Source organism: Citrus clementina, unplaced genomic scaffold (assembly GCF_000493195.1).
Source record: "Citrus clementina cultivar Clemenules unplaced genomic scaffold, Citrus_clementina_v1.0 scaffold_8, whole genome shotgun sequence".
NCBI classification, from domain to species: Eukaryota; Viridiplantae; Streptophyta; class Magnoliopsida; order Sapindales; family Rutaceae; genus Citrus; species Citrus x clementina.
Genome location: NW_006262022.1, coordinates 24,338,469 through 24,356,086, shown reverse-complemented (window position 1 = coordinate 24,356,086; position 17,618 = coordinate 24,338,469). Strand labels below are relative to the sequence as shown.

Sequence of the window (17,618 nt, the reverse complement as noted above, 5' to 3'; positions counted from 1 at the left end):
TTTCTAGGACAAATGATCTAATAAGCACTAGATTCAAAATCTCACTCTATATGTATTCATTTCCAATGAAGGATTGATTATATTTGCGGGCTGGTACTAAATATTCAATTTACCATTTCAGTATACATTAATTAGATTATCATATATATGATTCGTGCAACAAATTTTACCGTACCACGTTTCTAGGCCTCATGGACTGGGAAACTTTGCTTTCCTCCTCCATTGACTTTGATTGATTATTTATATATCGGCTGCCGGATCCTGGTGATTTGCTATCAAGTATAGTATTACTAGTAACTAATACGGAAAAAAAAACATATGACAACAAAGAAACAAGATCGAAATACACATTAGGTAAAGGACGAGGAATCTTCATTTATCTTTTCGACTATTTTCTCGTTTTAATTAAGGATTAACTCCCTTTCTTGAACGGCCAGCATTATTTATCTAATTTGGTATCTTGTCCATAATTTTTGCTTGTGAATCATGTTGATGCGAGATTCTGGTTGTCTTCGTTCTACGACCAGGATCTCTCCTCGTAAAGCTTCTTCTCCAGAGGTTCCTGCGCACACAGACAGGTCAGAGTACGCCGGTTGTTTTCCCGGCGCAAACCCTCCTACGCTCAAGTCAGAAATAGGGGTTCTGGGAATGTTTACCACGAATCTTATGGCTTCTTTTTAATCTCCGTTCTCGGAACTTTCTTTTCTTAGTTCTAATAGCAAAAAGTCTAACCCTTTTATCTTTGTTGGCTACCTTTTTATAGGCTTCCTCTGAGTCCCGACCTTCCGCAGTTTACGCCCGTTATTCTCCCCACCCTCGGATGTGGATGCCCCATTGTCGTCATTGTGGGCAAATGAAGATGGACCTCGTGCCTTGATTCTCGGATAGGAAGGCACGTCTTGCCAACTGTCGTTGACCGGGTCTCCTCGCCTCGACCCTTACCAGGAATGACCTTATGCCTCTAACAGGAATTTGGCCTCGCGAATGGCATATTCGTGGACGAGGAGAATATTCCTGCTCGCAGAACTCCGCCACCAAACACCTGCTCATCACGTCTAGTCTCCTCGATGTATTTCCCTCAAACAAATCAAATAACCTTGTGATGACAAGAGAAGCCAAAGCGACTGAGCACTATGAATTATGGGACCAAAAGAGGTGGCATCGGAGCCTAATGTCTCATTTCCTTTAAAAAAAATTTTAAAAAAAAAATTCTAATACTAAAAATGCAGCTTCCTAGAATTCTACAACCATCAAGTGCACTTGCCTTTCTTCTCTGGTGTACTTCCATCACCATCGTAGCCAGTTCCAACAACATAGATCATCTTACATTACTCGCCATAGTGTCACAGCTTCATGATCCACTTGGAGTCGCAATTTCATGAAGCACTTCTGTAAACTTATATCAATGGAGGGGAATAACCTGCGGCAGTAGGCACAAAAGAGAGACTAAATTAGACCTGGGAAAGAGCATAGGAGGTTTCTTATCTCCTAATGCTGGGAATCTCATTTTTCTCAGGTACATCAACTTTGCAGACAATGGCTCCAGGGTGAAATTCCCAGTGAGTTTGCTCGTCTGCTCAGGCTTGAAAATCTAATACTGGCCAATAGTTCTTTTCCCCGTAAAATACCAACCAAATTACCCCATTGCTCCAAACCTCATCAGCTTTAAGGTGAAGCACTGGCCCAGCTATGTGCAATCGAGGATTTAGATCACCAGAACAGCATAAGGCTCTAACTCAGGAAATGTATTTATAATTATACCGTTGACATCTTTGAATCTTTGAGGAAGCTTCAGAAAAGTGGCATGACCCACATCCCTATTAAACAGAGGAGAAAGCAAAACGCATGCAGGAACCGGGTTGATTGTAGATGGAATTAACAACTTGTGATCTGAAAATTCAAATACAGTGCTGATCCTATCCTCACGAATCAGTAAATACAGCACGAAACCCTCGAATCCCACATCAGAAGTTAAAAATATGTATGAAGGTAGAGTCAGCTCTTTAGCACCGTCAACCATGGACACACAAAAGAAATCGAAAGCTAACCCGGTAACTTGGAGGGAGCCTGAGTTAGAGCGGGATGATACAATATTTTTAACATTGGGCAAGTGACTTTCCGCAACCAGTGTATTCTGGAGATTTCTTTAAAACATCTGGAAGAGGTGGATCTACAGGAGGGAGGTCAATGATACAGATTCTTGGTTTTGAATCTGTTAGTTATTTGGTGTATGCATCAACCCAAGGAGCGAACGATAGCTTCATAGACAGGATAGTGACTGAAATTCGATCATCCTGATCGATTAAAAGGCTTCGGAAACTCAAGGGTTGACATAAGGTGACCAATTCCTAGTGATGGAATGAATATGAGCTCTGCTTTCTTCATCTCAGCTTTCAAACTTTTCCTTCTTGATCCACCAATTCCGCTCGTCTATCCTTATCTAAAGTTATGCTTCGTCGTCCACAAGCTCAAAAGCAAGAAATAGAAAAGTCACATACGAATGGTTGATACTTTATCCACCACTAAGCTACAGCAAATCTCTCACTTCAAGAAACATTTACAATAATCACTGATGGGCCCTTTCAAATCGATAGGCACAACCCACCATGTCATGAATAATTCTATCGGAAAATAATAAAATAGAGGAAAAATTAAAGCTGCCCAGAACTATAAACTGTGTAAGGTTACTCAAATTGTAACATAAACCCACAAAAAAAGAACAATTTTTTTAACGAAGGTTCACACACTTTTTTTTTTTACAGTAAATTTAAGAAATTGAAAATTTCACAAACCAATCATCATTTGTTATCATAATCAACGACTTCGGATTCAGTCACCGAGCGCGAGTGCTGAACAATCGCGCGACCAATCGAATTGATCCACTCCTCTTTCTCCTTCTCAGTATCCGCCACAAAGTACATCGTGTAGTCCCCCGTGGAGAGCTCGAAGGCGAAGGGTTTGTTCAGAAGGTCCTCGGCGCCCCTGACGGTGAGGCAAGTGCCCACAGGGATGACGCCACGTGGAGTGGAGCCGGGGGTGATGTTGTGGGAGTCTTTGAACCAAAAGAGCTTGCCTTGTTTCAGAATGAACCAACGGCGGCGCCACGTTTTGATGTAGTCGCCTTGCTTTGTTAACCAGCCCGATCGCTCCGGGTTAGACCAGAACTCTATGCCTGTGTAATCTTCCGGGTTCGGGTCCTGACCCGACAAGGCACGCCAGATATTCTCCATTGAAGTTGAAGCACTTTCTACTGAATTGGCAGTCCTCTTTTCTTTTGTGCGAGAGAGAGAGAGAGAGAGATTTTGTTGTGAAAGAGTTCGAGAAGTTTATTAATATAAATGAGAAACGGGAAATTAGTTTAATGTCAGTCGGTACGACACGTACAGAGTATGCGAGGAGGAGTGATACGCTGTCGTTTAGCTGCCAGTTCAATCTCAGTTTTTATCCAGTTGTAAAAAATCAGTGACATAATTTTCTTCTTCTAACCAGTAGTAGATCAGACATTTCGCAAACCAAAACCAAACCTCCACTTTCATCAGAGTTAGACGGACAGCCGACAGGGCACCCACCGTAATGATTACAATTACAAAAGCATACATCCCTTGGTGGCTTGGTGCTATATAATATCACGAGAAAACGACGTCGTCCCACCACATGACACTGTTAAGATAAGACTTACGAGCAGCAAGTACCGAAGTACTTCTTTTTCTGATAATGATGATATTAGGTGGTTCTTGAATAATTTAGGCAGCCAGAGCATAGATAATTCAACGACTCTGCAAGCAAAATTTAATTTAATTAAGCATAAAGAAAAGCAAGTTATTACTCGAAGTGACTTCAAAAATACGTTGCTCGTAACTTGACAGGCAACAGAATACTCCAAGTAACACTGCCTTTCCCTGAATGCAAATGTAATTCAATCCAGCTGCCTTATCATTTGATAACACAATAAGCACACATGGAAGCTCCAAAGATTTAGCTATGTGCACAGGCCCGCTTTCATTTTTAAAGGTAGAAGATTTTATTTCATAGGTTTTCCTTGATAAATTACAGTTGAGTATTTCTTCACACTATCAGATACATCATGTACAAGAATTTCTCAAGATCAACGTTTGAGCTTCTTTGCTATTTCAGCAACATACTTTCCCTGGTGAAAGGCCTGTTGGAGTTCTAGATCTGTGGGTTGGCGGGAACCATCTGCTGCAAATGTTCCAGCGCCATAAGAAGAGCCACCCTTCACCTCATTCATCTCAAACATGCCGCTGCCAAAGGTGTAACCAAGTGGAACAAACAGCATACCATGATGTGCTAGTTGTGTTACGGCAGTCAATCTGTAAAACGAGTTAAGGGGCAAACAATCATATACCAAATTTTCTTTACGAAATCGGATTGAAGAAGACATGCAATGCATGAAGACAACAAATTATGAGTAATGTGTAAAATACCAACAGCAATAAACAACAAAGGTCCTTCAACATATGACAACGGTAACGCTCTCCAAGATCAATATGCGCAGAACAGTTAATAAGCCTCTAATGAAGTAACTAGATAGAGTCATTTGGAACTCACGCAGTAAGCTCCTGGCCTCCCCCATGAAAACCAGTACTCCAGAAGATTCCAGCAGGTTTGCCAGCAAGTGCTTGTGATGCCCATAGCTCATAAGTCGCATCAAAGAAGGCCTTGCACTGGGCTGCCATGACCCCAAAACGAGAGGGAAACCCAAAGAGAAAACCATCAGCCTCCTTTAGCTGGTGGGGCCTGATCACTGGCACATCATTTGTTTTAGGAGGAGCTTTCATCTTTTGCAAAATCACACTGGAAAGTGTCTCAGGTACCTATGTATTCCAATAAGTCAAGGAAAATTTTGCATCATCAAATGGCCTCCTAAGGTCTTTGGCGCTCCTAGAGCATTTTTCATTATCCATTCACAAATTTGCCGTGTGTGTGTGCATATCATAATGATTGGTTGAAGCATACACACGGCAAGAAATAACTGGAAAAAGAGCAATGCATTCGGAACACCCAAGAATTTTCCTTTCCTCTTAAGCATACTACTCATTTTTTATAGTTTCTAATTCTTTCTATCAGTAAAAGGTACCTGCCAAAGTGTTGCTTCAACTCCCAGAACAGAGTTAGCTCCTCGCTGCACTTCCCTCGCCATAGTCTCCACATGTCCATACAAAGAGTAATACCTGTGAAAAGCCAAAGGATTAAGATTATAGGAGAAGAAAAAGAAAGAAATGAACCAAATTAACTTAATTGTGATTGCTCCCACTCGTTTGTGTGTGTGTGTGTGCGCGCGCGTGTGTGTGTGTGAGAGAGAGAGAGAGAGAGAGAGAGAGAGAGAGAGAGTACACTATGTAAATCTTGGTGGCCATGGTAGTTACAGACTTGATGGAATCTAAGTAATCCTGATAGAAGTGTCAGTTGTGCCTGTACACAAACCTGACTGCTCTCCTGCAATGAAGACAAACCAATACTATTATACATAATATGCACATTATCTCCTTGGAAAGTACAAAGTCATCAAATGATTCAAATCCTCATTGGTAGCGATTGTGTTTATAAATACCACACTCCACATCTTAGGATCAAGTGTTTTATGAATAAAGAACCGTAATGTTCATGGATTAAGATTTCTTCCAACCACTCTACATGTAGAATAACGGCACCCATTCTACATACATAACTCCAAGGTCAAACCAAATATTATCAACAGGTTTAAAGCCCACCTAGTTGATAGATGCTTAAAATATTATCAAGAAAACGAGAGAACCTTTTGTAACTGTCATGCTGCTGCTCAATTTCGATAGAACATTTAACATCTCTTGTGTTTGTGGACTAGTGATTACAAAAATGTTTGATAAACAGGGCAGTTAATGCCACTCGTATATGGCAACTAACTAATGATTCCATTTCACAGCAATTGTTAATTAAAAATCAACTTCATTTTCCTGTTGGGGGTTTCATATCATATTTAACATGATCTAAGCCACCCACCTCATATATTCATGGATTCAAATTATTAACAGTAAAGAGGACTCACAGGTTACAAGGCAACGAATGGCTGGAGTTTACGAAGGAACCGATGATGAAGCTTTTAAATTGTAACGTTGGTGTCCTCTTCGAAGCAAGCAGGGACTCTTTAAGCAGCGAACATTGAGTTTGAGTCTATCCGGTGTCGGTTTTTATTTAAATAGAATTTTTCCGTGTTAGTTAAAACTTTAGCCGCACATATTTGTAACCTGACTTAAATGCCCCTTCATCTTCAGCTGTGATACACTCCCTGAAGGGATCTCCAGTTTAAACCCCGATTGGAACAGCACCAACCCTTCGAAGTTCAGCTGGATTTACCTCCGAGATTTAATATCATTTCCCTGAATTATTATAGTTTGGAAAACATAAGTAATATCCATTTATAGTCCTTTTTTAAATAAAAAATTAATCCATTAAACTGTTTTATAAAACTGAAGAGACATCAATTATTGAGTTCTAAATTATTTAGGTCACGGTAACTATTTTTTCTTCCTTTCTTTTGAATTGATTGTAAATTTTAATATGTAAATAGCAACGAATGTCCTAGTTTATTTTCCTACTACTGGTGAAAAAATGAATTGTGAATCATTTGGTTCAAGGATACTTTAGATAGCCTCACAGGTCACAAGCGTGTTCGGCAAATTTTGTGACAACTTGAAAGTTGAAAATTTGGCGTGGCCGAGAATAAATCAATCCACGTATTATCAAAACGAGCCTTGGCGGGCAATAAATTATTCCACGTATTTCCACGTCCAGAACGTGCGTGCTACATTTACACCAACGAAATCTCGTCCGCCTCCCCTGCACACGTCGTCTTTTTATAGGGACGATACCAAAAAGACAGAAACCTTAACTTAAAACTGAAGAATGGTTTTAGAGTGAAACTAAAATATTTAAAAAACGTTTTGATTCATCAAACCTCCAATTGCTCACCAAGCATCACATGAGGCCTGACATTATGTTTTACTACTCATACCGTTGGCAGAAATTTGCACCAACTACAAGCAAAAATGCCTCAAGCCAGCGATTTATGATCAGAGACAATATCAGCATTCAGCAAAAATCAAGGGACTCCATAAGGCGTAAACTTTGATCATTTATCAACAAATGAGGACTCTGCAAGATCAATGGCACGCGCAATACCAGCAGCTTTGTTCTCGCACTCTTTCTGTTCGTCATTAGGGTCACTGTCAGCCACAATTCCAGCCCCAGCTTGCAAATGAGCGATCCATTCCCTTCGCTTGTCCACATCTTTGTATGAATACATAGTGTCATAGCGTGTAGCAGTTGGGAAGACTATAGTTCTGAGAGCAAGGGCAATGTCCATGTCACCAGTAAATGAAATGCCTCCAAATCCACCACTATAAGGCCCGCGCCTGGTGACTTCCAGCTCATCAATCAACTCCATGGCTTTCACCTTAGTTACAGCAGAAAGGATAATGAAAACCACAATAACACGAATGAAGGTTTCGGGTTTTATCTTTCTTACGAGATTGAAAGCAAATCAATAAATAGAGAATCTCTAAGAATTTAGAAGAATGGTAAATCAAGGAAACACTCCTGTGAGGTACTAAGTGTACCTTGGGTGCTCCACTAACGGTCCCAACAGGTAGTGCTGCACGCAACGCATCCCAGCTAGTTAAATGATCGAGCAACTCTCCAGTAACCTGCAAAGATAAACAGATATTGTCAGCTCACTGATTGAGGAACAGATCATAATAGGAACACTTCTATGTGAATTAGTTTAAACAACATGGAAATTGCATTGAACTTTTTGTTATCGAAACCAACAAAATAAGAAGATATCCACAAATTTCAGAACTCATATCCACAAGCAACACCTCTATATTTCAATTTGTGTGATTTTAAGTAAATGTTTGCTCAGGTATGCGATATAAGTGCAAATTAACACATATTCCATTAATAACGTGTGACTAGGAATACATACCGTTGAGCTTATGTGCATAACATGAGAATAATGTTCAATATTCATGAGCTTTTCAACCTTCACAGAACCAGATTTCGAAACCTGCAGACACAGCCAACCTCAAAATCAAATCTATGGCCCCAAACCAAGACGGACGAGTTCATGAAACATGAAAAAGAAAGCTTAGAAAAATGTAATTAGGAATTAACCTTTCCAACATCATTCCTCCCCAAGTCAACAAGCATAATGTGCTCTGCACATTGCTTTTCATCATTCAAAAGCTCCTTTTCAAACACTAGATCTTCTTTAGGTGTCTTGCCTCTTCTAACAGTGCCAGCAAGGGGACGATTAGTAATCTTTCTCTGCAAACAACGATAAAATGTGAAGATCTGCATTCATCATAGCAATGCAAACAAAAATTCTGATAGCATAAAATAATAAATTCAGATCAACTTGCAGAAGCACAGTCGGTAAAAAATTAAATAGTCATTATGTCTTCGTAAAATCATAACATCAAGGGGAAAGAGGAGAAGAATGTGACTTCAATCATCCCGAAATTCCATCACATATTACTAACCTTCTTCACACGTGTAAGAATTTCTGGACTAGACGCAACCAGTATACACCCTCTAGCCTGATTAGAGAAATAAATACATAAACACAGATTTTGGAAACTAAACATTATTTCTCCAAAAAGCAGTATTAGGGAAAAGCGGGCAAACTTGCAAATAAGTCATGTATGGACTTGGATTGACAATCCTCAGTGCTCTGTAGATTTCAAATGGGTCTGCAAAAGTTCGCCTTTCAAAACGCTGACTTAATACAATCTGGAAAATGTCACCAGCAAGGATATGCTCCTTGGCCTGCAATACAGCCTCCTTATATGCTTCACTTGTCATGCTTGAACTCTCCAATTTAGGACCAAAATGGCGAGTGTGTAACTTTATTGAACCTTTGCGGAGCCGTGGTCTGAAATTGCATTATAAATAAAATGTCAAACTGTTATCTTGAAGAAACAATAATGAAGTAAATGATACTAAACATTCAGCACACAAGTAGTTACTCACGGAACAATATCATGTACTCTAGATACCAAGTTTTCCAACCGGTTCATTCCATCATTAAAAGCCTCCTGAACAGATGAATATCGATCTAGTCGCACCCAATGAATTACGTATGCTTTCTGAGGTCAGCAAAATTGCAGAATTAAGAAACAGGAAATGTACTCACAAAAGAAATTACCCAACCGACTCCTGTAAAAAATTCCAAAAAAATGTAAAGGTGGCAAGCTTCAACCACATATATCTAACAATGGCCTAATGACAGAATTCTTGAGATCTACACAAAGACAAAGGGAAAACCCCAGAGCATGAGCATCTTTTTTTTTCCCCAAAAAAATTAACAATTTGTTATCAGAGTAAAAGTACCTTCTCTACGTGATCAAACACAATCACATCATCATAGAGGCCTAGATGAACATCAGGAAGATTTCTATCATCTTCTGGGGCACTAGAGAATGGCAGCTTTTTTGTCTCCGCGTAGCGAACAGTATCATAAGAAAAATAACCAACCCATCCACCTGGCCAACAAGACAACTTATGAAATTAAATTTATGCACTGATAGCGCCCCTATTCGCCGAAAGATCCATTACTTAGGACTGAATTACAAGTAATACCAAAGCACTGTTTTGCAGTAACATGATAAATAGATCTATGCAGGCATTTGAGACAAGTAAACATGGAAGAGTGTTAATCACAACAGAAAAGACCTATAATTTAGTAAAATTAAGGAATGACTTAGAGTCCAATAAATAACACTCCCCACTTCACACTGAGAGGCCATAACAAAAGAAATGTTTACAATGAGTTGAGTAACTTGCAAATTTAATCACAAACTGATCACCGTTTGCAGACAACTAAACCAAGCAAAAACTAAGCCAGAGCTGCTTTTGAAACATAACTTGAAGATTGGGCTACAATATTAAGTGATCCACTAACAGAATAAGTTGTTTACCAATTCAATTCTTACCACAAAATGCTTCTGGAAGTTCATCAATAAGTTGAGGTTTCCATCCCTCCATGATTCTCCTAGGAACCACCATTGGATCGTCCACAATCTCCTCTGTTCTCTGACCATCCTTATGGTCCAAAATTGTAACCATATTCTCCTTTGCTACAATTTCTATAGCTGGCTGAGCTCCAACAACACTATACCTTCCCTAACATAATTAACCCCAAAAAAAAAAAAAAAAGCTGACCACAATTGCATGATAATAGAAAGAAATAAGTACAATGAAGAAGTAGTAGACTAAACAGCTTACAATACTGGAAGCTTGCGAACCAGGCTCAACCGACTCAAACAGAAAGCTCGGAGCATCTCTATCATCTTCCTTAACCAAACACCTGTATGCAAGAACTGGAGTTAAGTGGTCCGAGAATATGCACCGGTACAAAGGAATTAAATTCCCCGTCTTCGAAGCTTCTTGAAATTTTGCTAACTGATCAACTGGAATTGCACAATCATTAAAGAGGGAAAAAAAATCAACAAATTAGATTAAAGATACTGTAGGGCCATGTATTGGGTGCTTAAAAAACAGAGAAATAGATTCCAACAAAATGGAATATTCTGAGCTTTAATCAACATGAAACAGAAACCCCAATTAATTTATTTCCTTTTCCTCCAATTATTAGCAAGAAAAATCTAAGAGTTAATTCATTTTTTTCATTTTTTTTTTTAAACCTCCAATTACAATCCTTCAAAGCCAAGCTTAACCAGGTAGTCGTAGCAGCTGATTCAAATCAATAAATTAATCTACCAGATCAGCATGGATTATTAAAACAATCTTAGCTGGCATTTCCTTCTTGTAGCAATTTGACTACTTTTAACAATAATAAAAGAAAAAAGGGTAATTCATTATCTTTCTTTATTAAATTTAGTAAATCCAACACTTTAACTGATATCAAAGAGAAATGCAATTGCAAACCACGAAACTGAATCTTAAAAGTGCGAGTGAATACCGAATAAAAGAGAGGCCGAGGCAGCGCATGTAAGTGTACGGGCACGATAGCTGGAGCTGGTAAAAGAGAGGGACTTTGGGCGCCATTTTGAGGAAGCAACTCTGTAGTTAAAGTTAACGGAGACAGTTGAGGAGAAACCGACGGTTGACGGAAGTTGAGAGGGCGTGAGGGCTAGGGTTTCCATGTGCAGAGCATTCATTACTGCTGCCTCCTGAGTGATGTTTTTTGATAAGGCAGAACAAAGAATGCGATGTTTCGGTCACATAAGAAAAAAGAATGCATATATATATATATATATATATAGTTCCTTTTACGAGTGCATGTTTGTCCACATTTGAAGCTATGGATGGCAACTCATTGACGGAAATGGGTTTTGCAAGTCCAAGATCAAATAAAGCAGAAACAAAATCTTATTCCTTTTCATCCGCGCCGCCCCGGGGGGGGCGGCTGGGGAAGAGTCTTGTTCATTTTATTTTATTTTTTAAGGAAAGTTATATTATTAAAAATTGAAAACTGAAGTGCTGTTTTTCTGTTGTCCCTGTTAAAGAGTCTGCACCCCCGAATGATACCACACAGTGTTGATTGAATTCATTTGAAATTGGGTTTAGTTCAACGTAATCTTTTTTATTAAAATAATAATAATAATAAAATTGCATGAAATCATTCATCTTCGCAGCCATATACCAACCACTACTTTTCAATGGCCAATTTTCATTTTAAAGAATGATTACGTGGAACCCACAATTCAATTGGACTACTAACAAGGATGATGTTTTTGTTTGTTCGTCTATCAAATTAACCGCGATATGGTTGATTGTTTGTACTGGTAATTTTTTTTTTTTGGTTTCATTGATTGTCCAAAGTTTTTTATCGGAGATCCATGCAGTCAGGTTCAGCCACACCGAGAAAATAGTACATTATACAAACAAATGAAATGGCTCTCTTCATATATATAATATGGAGAAAAAAAAGGGTACAATTTAGCTAGTAATGCAGCTACAGAAGATGTATAAATCTGTATTGAATTTGCCTGCTCTGTATATACATTTATATCTCCCACATTTGGAAATTGCGAGCTCTTAATCCCGTTTGAGAGAGTACGCAACCCTTATCAGCATAGTTATTGAAGACAATTTCTAAAGAAACGAACTCCCTGCACAATCAACATAAAGAAATAAAAGCAACACCTTAGGCGCCATGCCGGGATGAAGATACTCAGATCCAAGGGAGAACAAATCAACAAAATGAAAAAGCACATAAAAGCAAAAAATTTAGAAGCTAGATTTTCAGTCCATACCTGCAATGCAAAAGTGATGTCTGATTCATCTGCTTTCAATGTTACTCTTTTTAACTTATCATCTCGGGACTGGCCTACTTTGAGTATCCCCTGCATTGATTATATCTCAGCATCATTTTCATAATCATATTTGAGGTAAAAAGAATTTCCTCATACTGAACATCGAGAGTGTTGTTTAGTTACCTGGTCATGTAGCACCCTGCACATACTAAAAAACTCTAGAGTTCCAACTGGTGGGATTAGTGATGTTTTACAGATGTTCATGTACGATTTATTTAGCTGCAAACACATCCATGTAACAAACCTCAGATAATGATAAATTCAATACGTTCTTTGACTCTATTTATGCCAAGCAAGTGAGAAACTCACCTCCCCTACTGTCATATCTTTCTTTCCTCCACGGAAGAACTTCACAGCAGAGCAAAGTAGAATCTGAAATTGTAGTATCATACAGAGAAGAGTTCATGCATCTAGAAGATTGATCTGAGGCAGCATTGTAATTGTTATAAATGTTAAATGCAAAAATTAATATGTTGTTAGCGAGAACTTACTTGTTGATGCTGTGGAAGAGACTTTATGGTATCAACCACAGGCGATTTAAATGTATTTGATAAAGCAACAGCCATATGATCAACCCTCACCTGTCCACAATTCATGCTTGTTAGATGACATCATAAAATTTGTAAGAGTCAGAAAGTACCATATTAATAAGTTTTAATCCAAGACAGATGCATACGGTACTAATAGCAAGAAAAAATTATTTGCCTGAGAATTGAAGAATTCAAAAGCTGAAGCTGCCTGTTGATCAAATAACCCTTGCTCGGCTGAAGCTGAGTTCATTTTGCTTACCGATTCTCTCATCTCTGCTTCTAGAATCTCAATTGCACTCCTGGAAGAAATTAAAGAAAAATATTGACTATGTTGTCATTTCTTTAGGTTATACTCAATAGAGCTTGTACAATATGATAAGTAATCCTATAAGAGACTGACCTGCAAACACTCAGAGCTTTACGCATGTCTCCAGATGCAGCTGCAACTTTCTGTTGTATTTGCAAAAGTTAGTGCCAAGAGTAATATTTCGAAAGATGAAAAGTGGAGATCATTAACTAGAGTATGCTAAGTACAAGTACGACTCACTCTGGCACAGAGTTCCAATGCTTGTGGCTGAAACACAATGTAAGAAAGTTCCTGTTGGAAGAGAATAACAGCTATGAAAAAAAAAATCTGGATTTATAATCTCCTCTATTTTGAATACTATGCACAAGACCAGAAGCACATATCTAGAAGGAATGTCGATGACACTGAATATTTTGATTATTTTTAAGCCAAACTTTGGTACAACCATTGTATGAACAAATCAATAGCAGCTTGGCTGTTTATTGGAAGAAAAGAAGGAACAAAGTAATTACCATGAGCCTCTCCTGAAGTATTCTGATGATTTGATCTTTAGAGTAAGCCTGAAAAGTGACAACAAGAGGTTTGCCTAGCAAGAAGAAATTAAAACCAGCCAGTTAGCACTTCTCCCAAGCTGCTGCAAATATAAAATTGGGAAGGGTGCCAATCTAAGGAGATATGAAGAGGGAATTTCTAGAAAATTGTAAATCTAATCAAAAGATAATTTATGATTTTTTCAGGAAAATACTATAAGATCAAATAATGACTCACAATTCATTGATTGCAGCCTAGGAAGAAAGCGATCTGCTAGATCTATGGCATTTGCTATGCCTGCAAAAGCAAAGATGGTATAAGTTCATCTCTTGAAGACAGTTAACAATTGAGGATGTGAAAAATATTAAGATGCTCATTCAAAACAATCCCACAGCACTGGAGAAATTTTCTCGATGAGATATTTGCTGCAAAGTGTACCTATCAGTATAAATCTAGAAAATGGGAAGGTTGTAAGCATGAAAAGATCATGGAGGACAGCTCGGTCTCTAGTGATCAAATAATCCAACTCGTCAGCAATTATTAGCCTGCAAAAAGGAAGCTGAGGTTGAGAATTGTGCTTCTGGCAAAATTGTGTCTTCTACTTACAAGAATAGAATGAAATGTCTCAAAACAATCCATAAAATAATTTATCAATTTCCAAAATATCTAATTGAAGCATGTCATCTTGAATTGTGCAACCAACGCCAGGCACTGCATGCATCTCTGCGTGCGTGCTTGTAAGGCAGGCAGAGACTATTATGGTATATGGATGAGGATAAGTCTCTTACATCATCTTCATGCCAGATGAATGCAGCTTTTGAGAATACAGGTTCTGAAGATGTTGTAAAGGTGAAGTGGAGCCATTAAGTTTCTTCCTTGGTTGGAGTTTAAGAAGAATCTGTCAAGACAATCACTATTTCAGCATTTATTATTTCTTAGATCTTGACATTAGGCAAAAGAAACTCTTCTTGTTTGTACCTTGCTGAAAATTTCAGACGTGTTTGTAAGTGAAGTACAATTTATGGAAAATACTTCTGGCTGCTGAAGACCTGCCTGGTAGAGATAACAAAAACTTCATGATCATGGATGTTCAGAAAGTAGGATAATGGTAAGATGATTCAGTAACAGGCAAACTGATACATGGTGACCTGTATATCATTAAGTCTTGCAAGTTGAAAACATTCCTTGTGACACATAATATTTAAGGGAAGCCATAGTGGTTTTCAAAATCTACACGGCATATTCCTAAATCATACAAGTAACAAACATATGCACAACAACAAGGCAACAGAAACCAGTTGACAAGCACAATAGCTTAAAACTAGATCATCATTTAGGATCCTGAAAAGCACCCAACAAAAGACCATAATCAATTCCGGAAAGGTAACACGAGTGGCTGTGATCATATACCTCTTTAGCCCAATCAACCAAATAATGTTGCACTTTCTCCATTGACAATGATTTGCCAGTCCCCGGGCACCCACACACATACAAACTCCCTGCTTTCTCTTCTTCCAAATTCTTCTTGCAAAACCCCAAAACCTTTTTCTGCTCATCTTCACGACAAAGAATCGTAGATGGTGCAGTTGACACATGCAGTGCCTCCCTAACCGCACTCATTTGCTCCACGTCTAAAAGTTAAATAATTATAGCAATTTTATTATACTCGGATCCTTTACTGACAAATTTATCAATTTCATGTACAAAATCAACTGAGGATAATTAACAATTAAACAACTATAACCATTTATCAGGGCAAAAGTCTAAATAAATGCATAGATTAATAACTAATAAAGCTTACCTTGAGGGTTCCAATTTGGTTTAGATTTAAAACTGTCACATAATTTCTTCTTAACCGGTGATTTACGCGCACTCATTAGTTTTTCATTTATCTCCATTTCAATTCCCTGCATTTAAGAATTTAAATAAATGAAAAAAAGGCACAGAAATCAATCAAATCAATAACAATGCTGTTGACTAACGTTGACTAATCGGTAAATCTTAGGTTGTTAAGTGCTAAATTACTCACATTAGCCCCGCTGTTTGGACTCGAATTGACGCATCGACGAGGCGGTTTCAACTTCATCGGCGTCGAAATCGGGCTCATATTCTCTACAGCCGCGGCGTCAGATCTTAATCTCCGCTTCTGAGGGGTTGAACCGCCGTTGGATCTGGCGACCTCACCAGCATTCTCCGATTTGACGGCCATGATCGAATTGTGACTGGCGATGGCAGGCATTATTTGATATCCTTTTTTTTTCTCCCCTATAATGTAAATTTGGCGCAATGTGTGTTTGGATTCTGACAAAATTTTGTTGATAGAATGGGTTAGATAAAAGGCGGGGAAATGTGGGCAAATGGCGGGTTTTCGGCTTTTAGCGCGAAACTTCAACCGCAACAAATTCGTCTCCCGCGCTCTTCTTTAATAATTTTGAAGTGTTTGTAGCAATGGGACTGTTGCATCAGACCTCCAATTCTTGGCCCAATTGTGTTGGATCCGGCTCGCCCGCAACCCTCTCTTAAAACTGGGGTATGTGTGTGACAATCAAATCAATAACATTTACAAAATTAAAGTATAAAATTTGTACATCGATAATTAAGGTGTGAAAAATGTGCCTAAATTAATTTTGATATTAATTATGAATACTTGGTTAAATAACACATACTAATGAGTATCACAACATTTGGTAAATTAATTTAAGATAATTTATATTTCAAATTTGTATGCGTAGTAATATTTATGTGACAATATGCATTAATCAATATAGTCTTATATCGTGGTAAAAAACGCATAATTTTCTCTTGAAAGACCAAAGTGTATTGAGAGATGTTACATATCCACTCTTATATATTTCAAGATCAATCCATTTTTAATCTAAGGATTTAGATTCTGGGCTCTCCTTATTTGATTGTTCTGCATTGTAGCTTTATATCTTTAATAATTGTTATTATAGACAAAGTTTTCCATACAATCACACATACATATAGAGAGATATGTTTAGAAATTCTTAGAGGATTGAATAGTCATACTCAATGAGTAATGATAGTATCTTAAATTTTTATTCAAATGATGCGTAATTTTTAAGTGATTAATAACTCTTTATAAGATTTGAGTGAATTTCAAATATTAATGAATGTGATATTATTTAGAATAATTTTTGAAATAAAAAATATAGGACGTATAGCTCTACTCGTATTCAATTCATCAAGGCACTACAAATATATAAATCTTATGAATGGCCATGAGCCTAGCTACGACAAGTACAAATAAATATGCGATTTGAAATGTGCATACAATGATATTATTATTTCCATGGTAACATCAATGAAAAAGTTAATGAATTTGTTCACACCAAGTTGTGGTCTCACTATAATAGTATGTGAACTTTAAGCGGAAGCAGATGTATAAAAATGTATCGAATTTGATTGATGGTACGTATATGGTACTGAATGCACAACTATTAGTAGAGATTTTAAAGGAGAAAAAAGAAATAGATGTGCTCGCATCAAATCATGCAACAGCTCTTAAAATTGATCGATATATACACTTGCGTTTATGATTTTGCAATTTCTATGGATTTTGTATGGATTTGAATGGCCGAAGCACCTGGAGTTCAATGGCGTAAAATCAATCAAAGGAAAACAGAAAACAACTGAACAAGGCTGGGTCCCCAGAAACGACATCTTCGGCGAAAGGGACCACTTAGTCACTTACATGTCCAAGAGGGGATGGCTACTCACTCTTAGATAGGGGTGGGCATCGGATCGGATTCGGATTTGAAGGTAAATCCAATTGGATGAAATTTGTGCGATCCGATCGGATTTGGTTCGGATCGGATTGGATTTGGATCAATCCAAATCATCCGATCGGATTTAAAGTCGGATTGAATTCGGATGAATTTTTTTCCAATC

General features: G+C 38.0%; 4 protein-coding genes and 1 pseudogene across 5 annotated transcripts; all 5 read right to left on the bottom strand.

Moving 5' to 3' along the window:
* Nucleotides 1–558: 558 nt before the first annotated feature.
* LOC18034532 lies at nt 559–2,509 on the bottom strand (annotated as a pseudogene).
* A 164-nt stretch (nt 2,510–2,673) lies between these two features.
* Nucleotides 2,674–3,517, bottom strand: LOC18033864 (pleckstrin homology domain-containing protein 1). The gene has a single exon (XM_006424987.2). The coding sequence runs from the start codon at nt 3,228–3,230 to the stop codon at nt 2,799–2,801; it is 432 nt and encodes a 143-aa protein (XP_006425050.1). The 5' UTR covers nt 3,231–3,517; the 3' UTR covers nt 2,674–2,798.
* A 480-nt stretch (nt 3,518–3,997) lies between these two features.
* LOC18033856 (probable NAD(P)H dehydrogenase (quinone) FQR1-like 3) lies at nt 3,998–6,388 on the bottom strand. Its single transcript, XM_006424986.2, has 5 exons — nt 6,047–6,388; nt 5,356–5,457; nt 5,099–5,192; nt 4,570–4,835; nt 3,998–4,331 (listed from the first exon to the last, which is right to left on the bottom strand). The coding sequence occupies exons 2-5, from the start codon at nt 5,376–5,378 to the stop codon at nt 4,106–4,108; spliced, it is 609 nt and encodes a 202-aa protein (XP_006425049.1). The 5' UTR covers nt 5,379–5,457; nt 6,047–6,388; the 3' UTR covers nt 3,998–4,105.
* Nucleotides 6,389–6,653: 265 nt separating this feature from the next.
* Nucleotides 6,654–11,536, bottom strand: LOC18033659 (anthranilate synthase alpha subunit 2, chloroplastic). Of its 2 annotated transcripts, XR_002904248.1 has the most exons (12): nt 10,982–11,536; nt 10,285–10,469; nt 9,993–10,182; nt 9,391–9,542; nt 9,031–9,146; nt 8,686–8,932; nt 8,541–8,597; nt 8,173–8,325; nt 7,985–8,065; nt 7,617–7,703; nt 6,970–7,453; nt 6,657–6,850 (listed from the first exon to the last, which is right to left on the bottom strand). XR_002904248.1 is itself a non-coding variant. In XM_006424985.2 (11 exons), exons 1-11 carry the CDS (start codon nt 11,178–11,180, stop codon nt 7,130–7,132), a joined length of 1,791 nt encoding a protein of 596 aa, XP_006425048.1. In that variant the 5' UTR covers nt 11,181–11,536; the 3' UTR covers nt 6,654–7,129. The 2 variants fall into 2 exon arrangements, 1 of the variants encoding a protein (XP_006425048.1); XM_006424985.2 differs by having other exon boundaries at nt 6,654–7,453.
* A 424-nt stretch (nt 11,537–11,960) lies between these two features.
* Nucleotides 11,961–16,091, bottom strand: LOC18033795 (cell division control protein 6 homolog B). The gene is made up of 16 exons (XM_024179256.1): nt 15,736–16,091; nt 15,508–15,613; nt 15,117–15,337; nt 14,685–14,759; nt 14,495–14,604; nt 14,145–14,251; nt 13,944–14,003; nt 13,688–13,761; nt 13,416–13,466; nt 13,269–13,318; nt 13,044–13,167; nt 12,830–12,919; nt 12,648–12,710; nt 12,462–12,557; nt 12,279–12,368; nt 11,961–12,134 (listed from the first exon to the last, which is right to left on the bottom strand). The coding sequence occupies exons 1-16, from the start codon at nt 15,943–15,945 to the stop codon at nt 12,102–12,104; spliced, it is 1,560 nt and encodes a 519-aa protein (XP_024035024.1). The 5' UTR covers nt 15,946–16,091; the 3' UTR covers nt 11,961–12,101.
* Nucleotides 16,092–17,618: the final 1,527 nt, after the last annotated feature.

Bases quoted from the DNA above. Each gene is read 5' to 3' on its own strand.
- LOC18033864 (XM_006424987.2), bottom strand. From the start codon at position 3,230: ATGGAGAATATCTGGCGTGCCTTGTCGGGTCAGGACCCGAACCCGGAA.
- LOC18033856 (XM_006424986.2), bottom strand. From the start codon at position 5,378: ATGGCCACCAAGATTTACATAGT. The intron at 5,193-5,355 runs GTACTCTCTCTC...GGCTTTTCACAG, and splicing joins GCCACCAAGATTTACATAGT to GTATTACTCTTTGTATGGAC. The intron at 4,332-4,569 runs GTGAGTTCCAAA...CTCGTTTTACAG, and splicing joins GGAGGCCAGGAGCTTACTGC to ATTGACTGCCGTAACACAAC.
- LOC18033659 (XM_006424985.2), bottom strand. From the start codon at position 11,180: ATGAATGCTCTGCACATGGAAACCCTAGCCCTCACGCCCTCTCAACTT. The intron at 10,470-10,981 runs GTATTCACTCGC...GTGCAATTCCAG, and splicing joins CTCGGCCTCTCTTTTATTCG to TTGATCAGTTAGCAAAATTT. The intron at 9,543-9,992 runs GTAAGAATTGAA...CTTGTTGGCCAG, and splicing joins ACTTCCAGAAGCATTTTGTG to GTGGATGGGTTGGTTATTTT.
- LOC18033795 (XM_024179256.1), bottom strand. From the start codon at position 15,945: ATGCCTGCCATCGCCAGTCACAATTCGATCATGGCCGTCAAATCGGAG. The intron at 14,252-14,494 runs GTAAGAGACTTA...TCCTTTTTGCAG, and splicing joins TCATCTGGCATGAAGATGAT to GCTAATAATTGCTGACGAGT. The intron at 12,369-12,461 runs GTAACTAAACAA...TAATCAATGCAG, and splicing joins GCAGGGTGCTACATGACCAG to GGGATACTCAAAGTAGGCCA.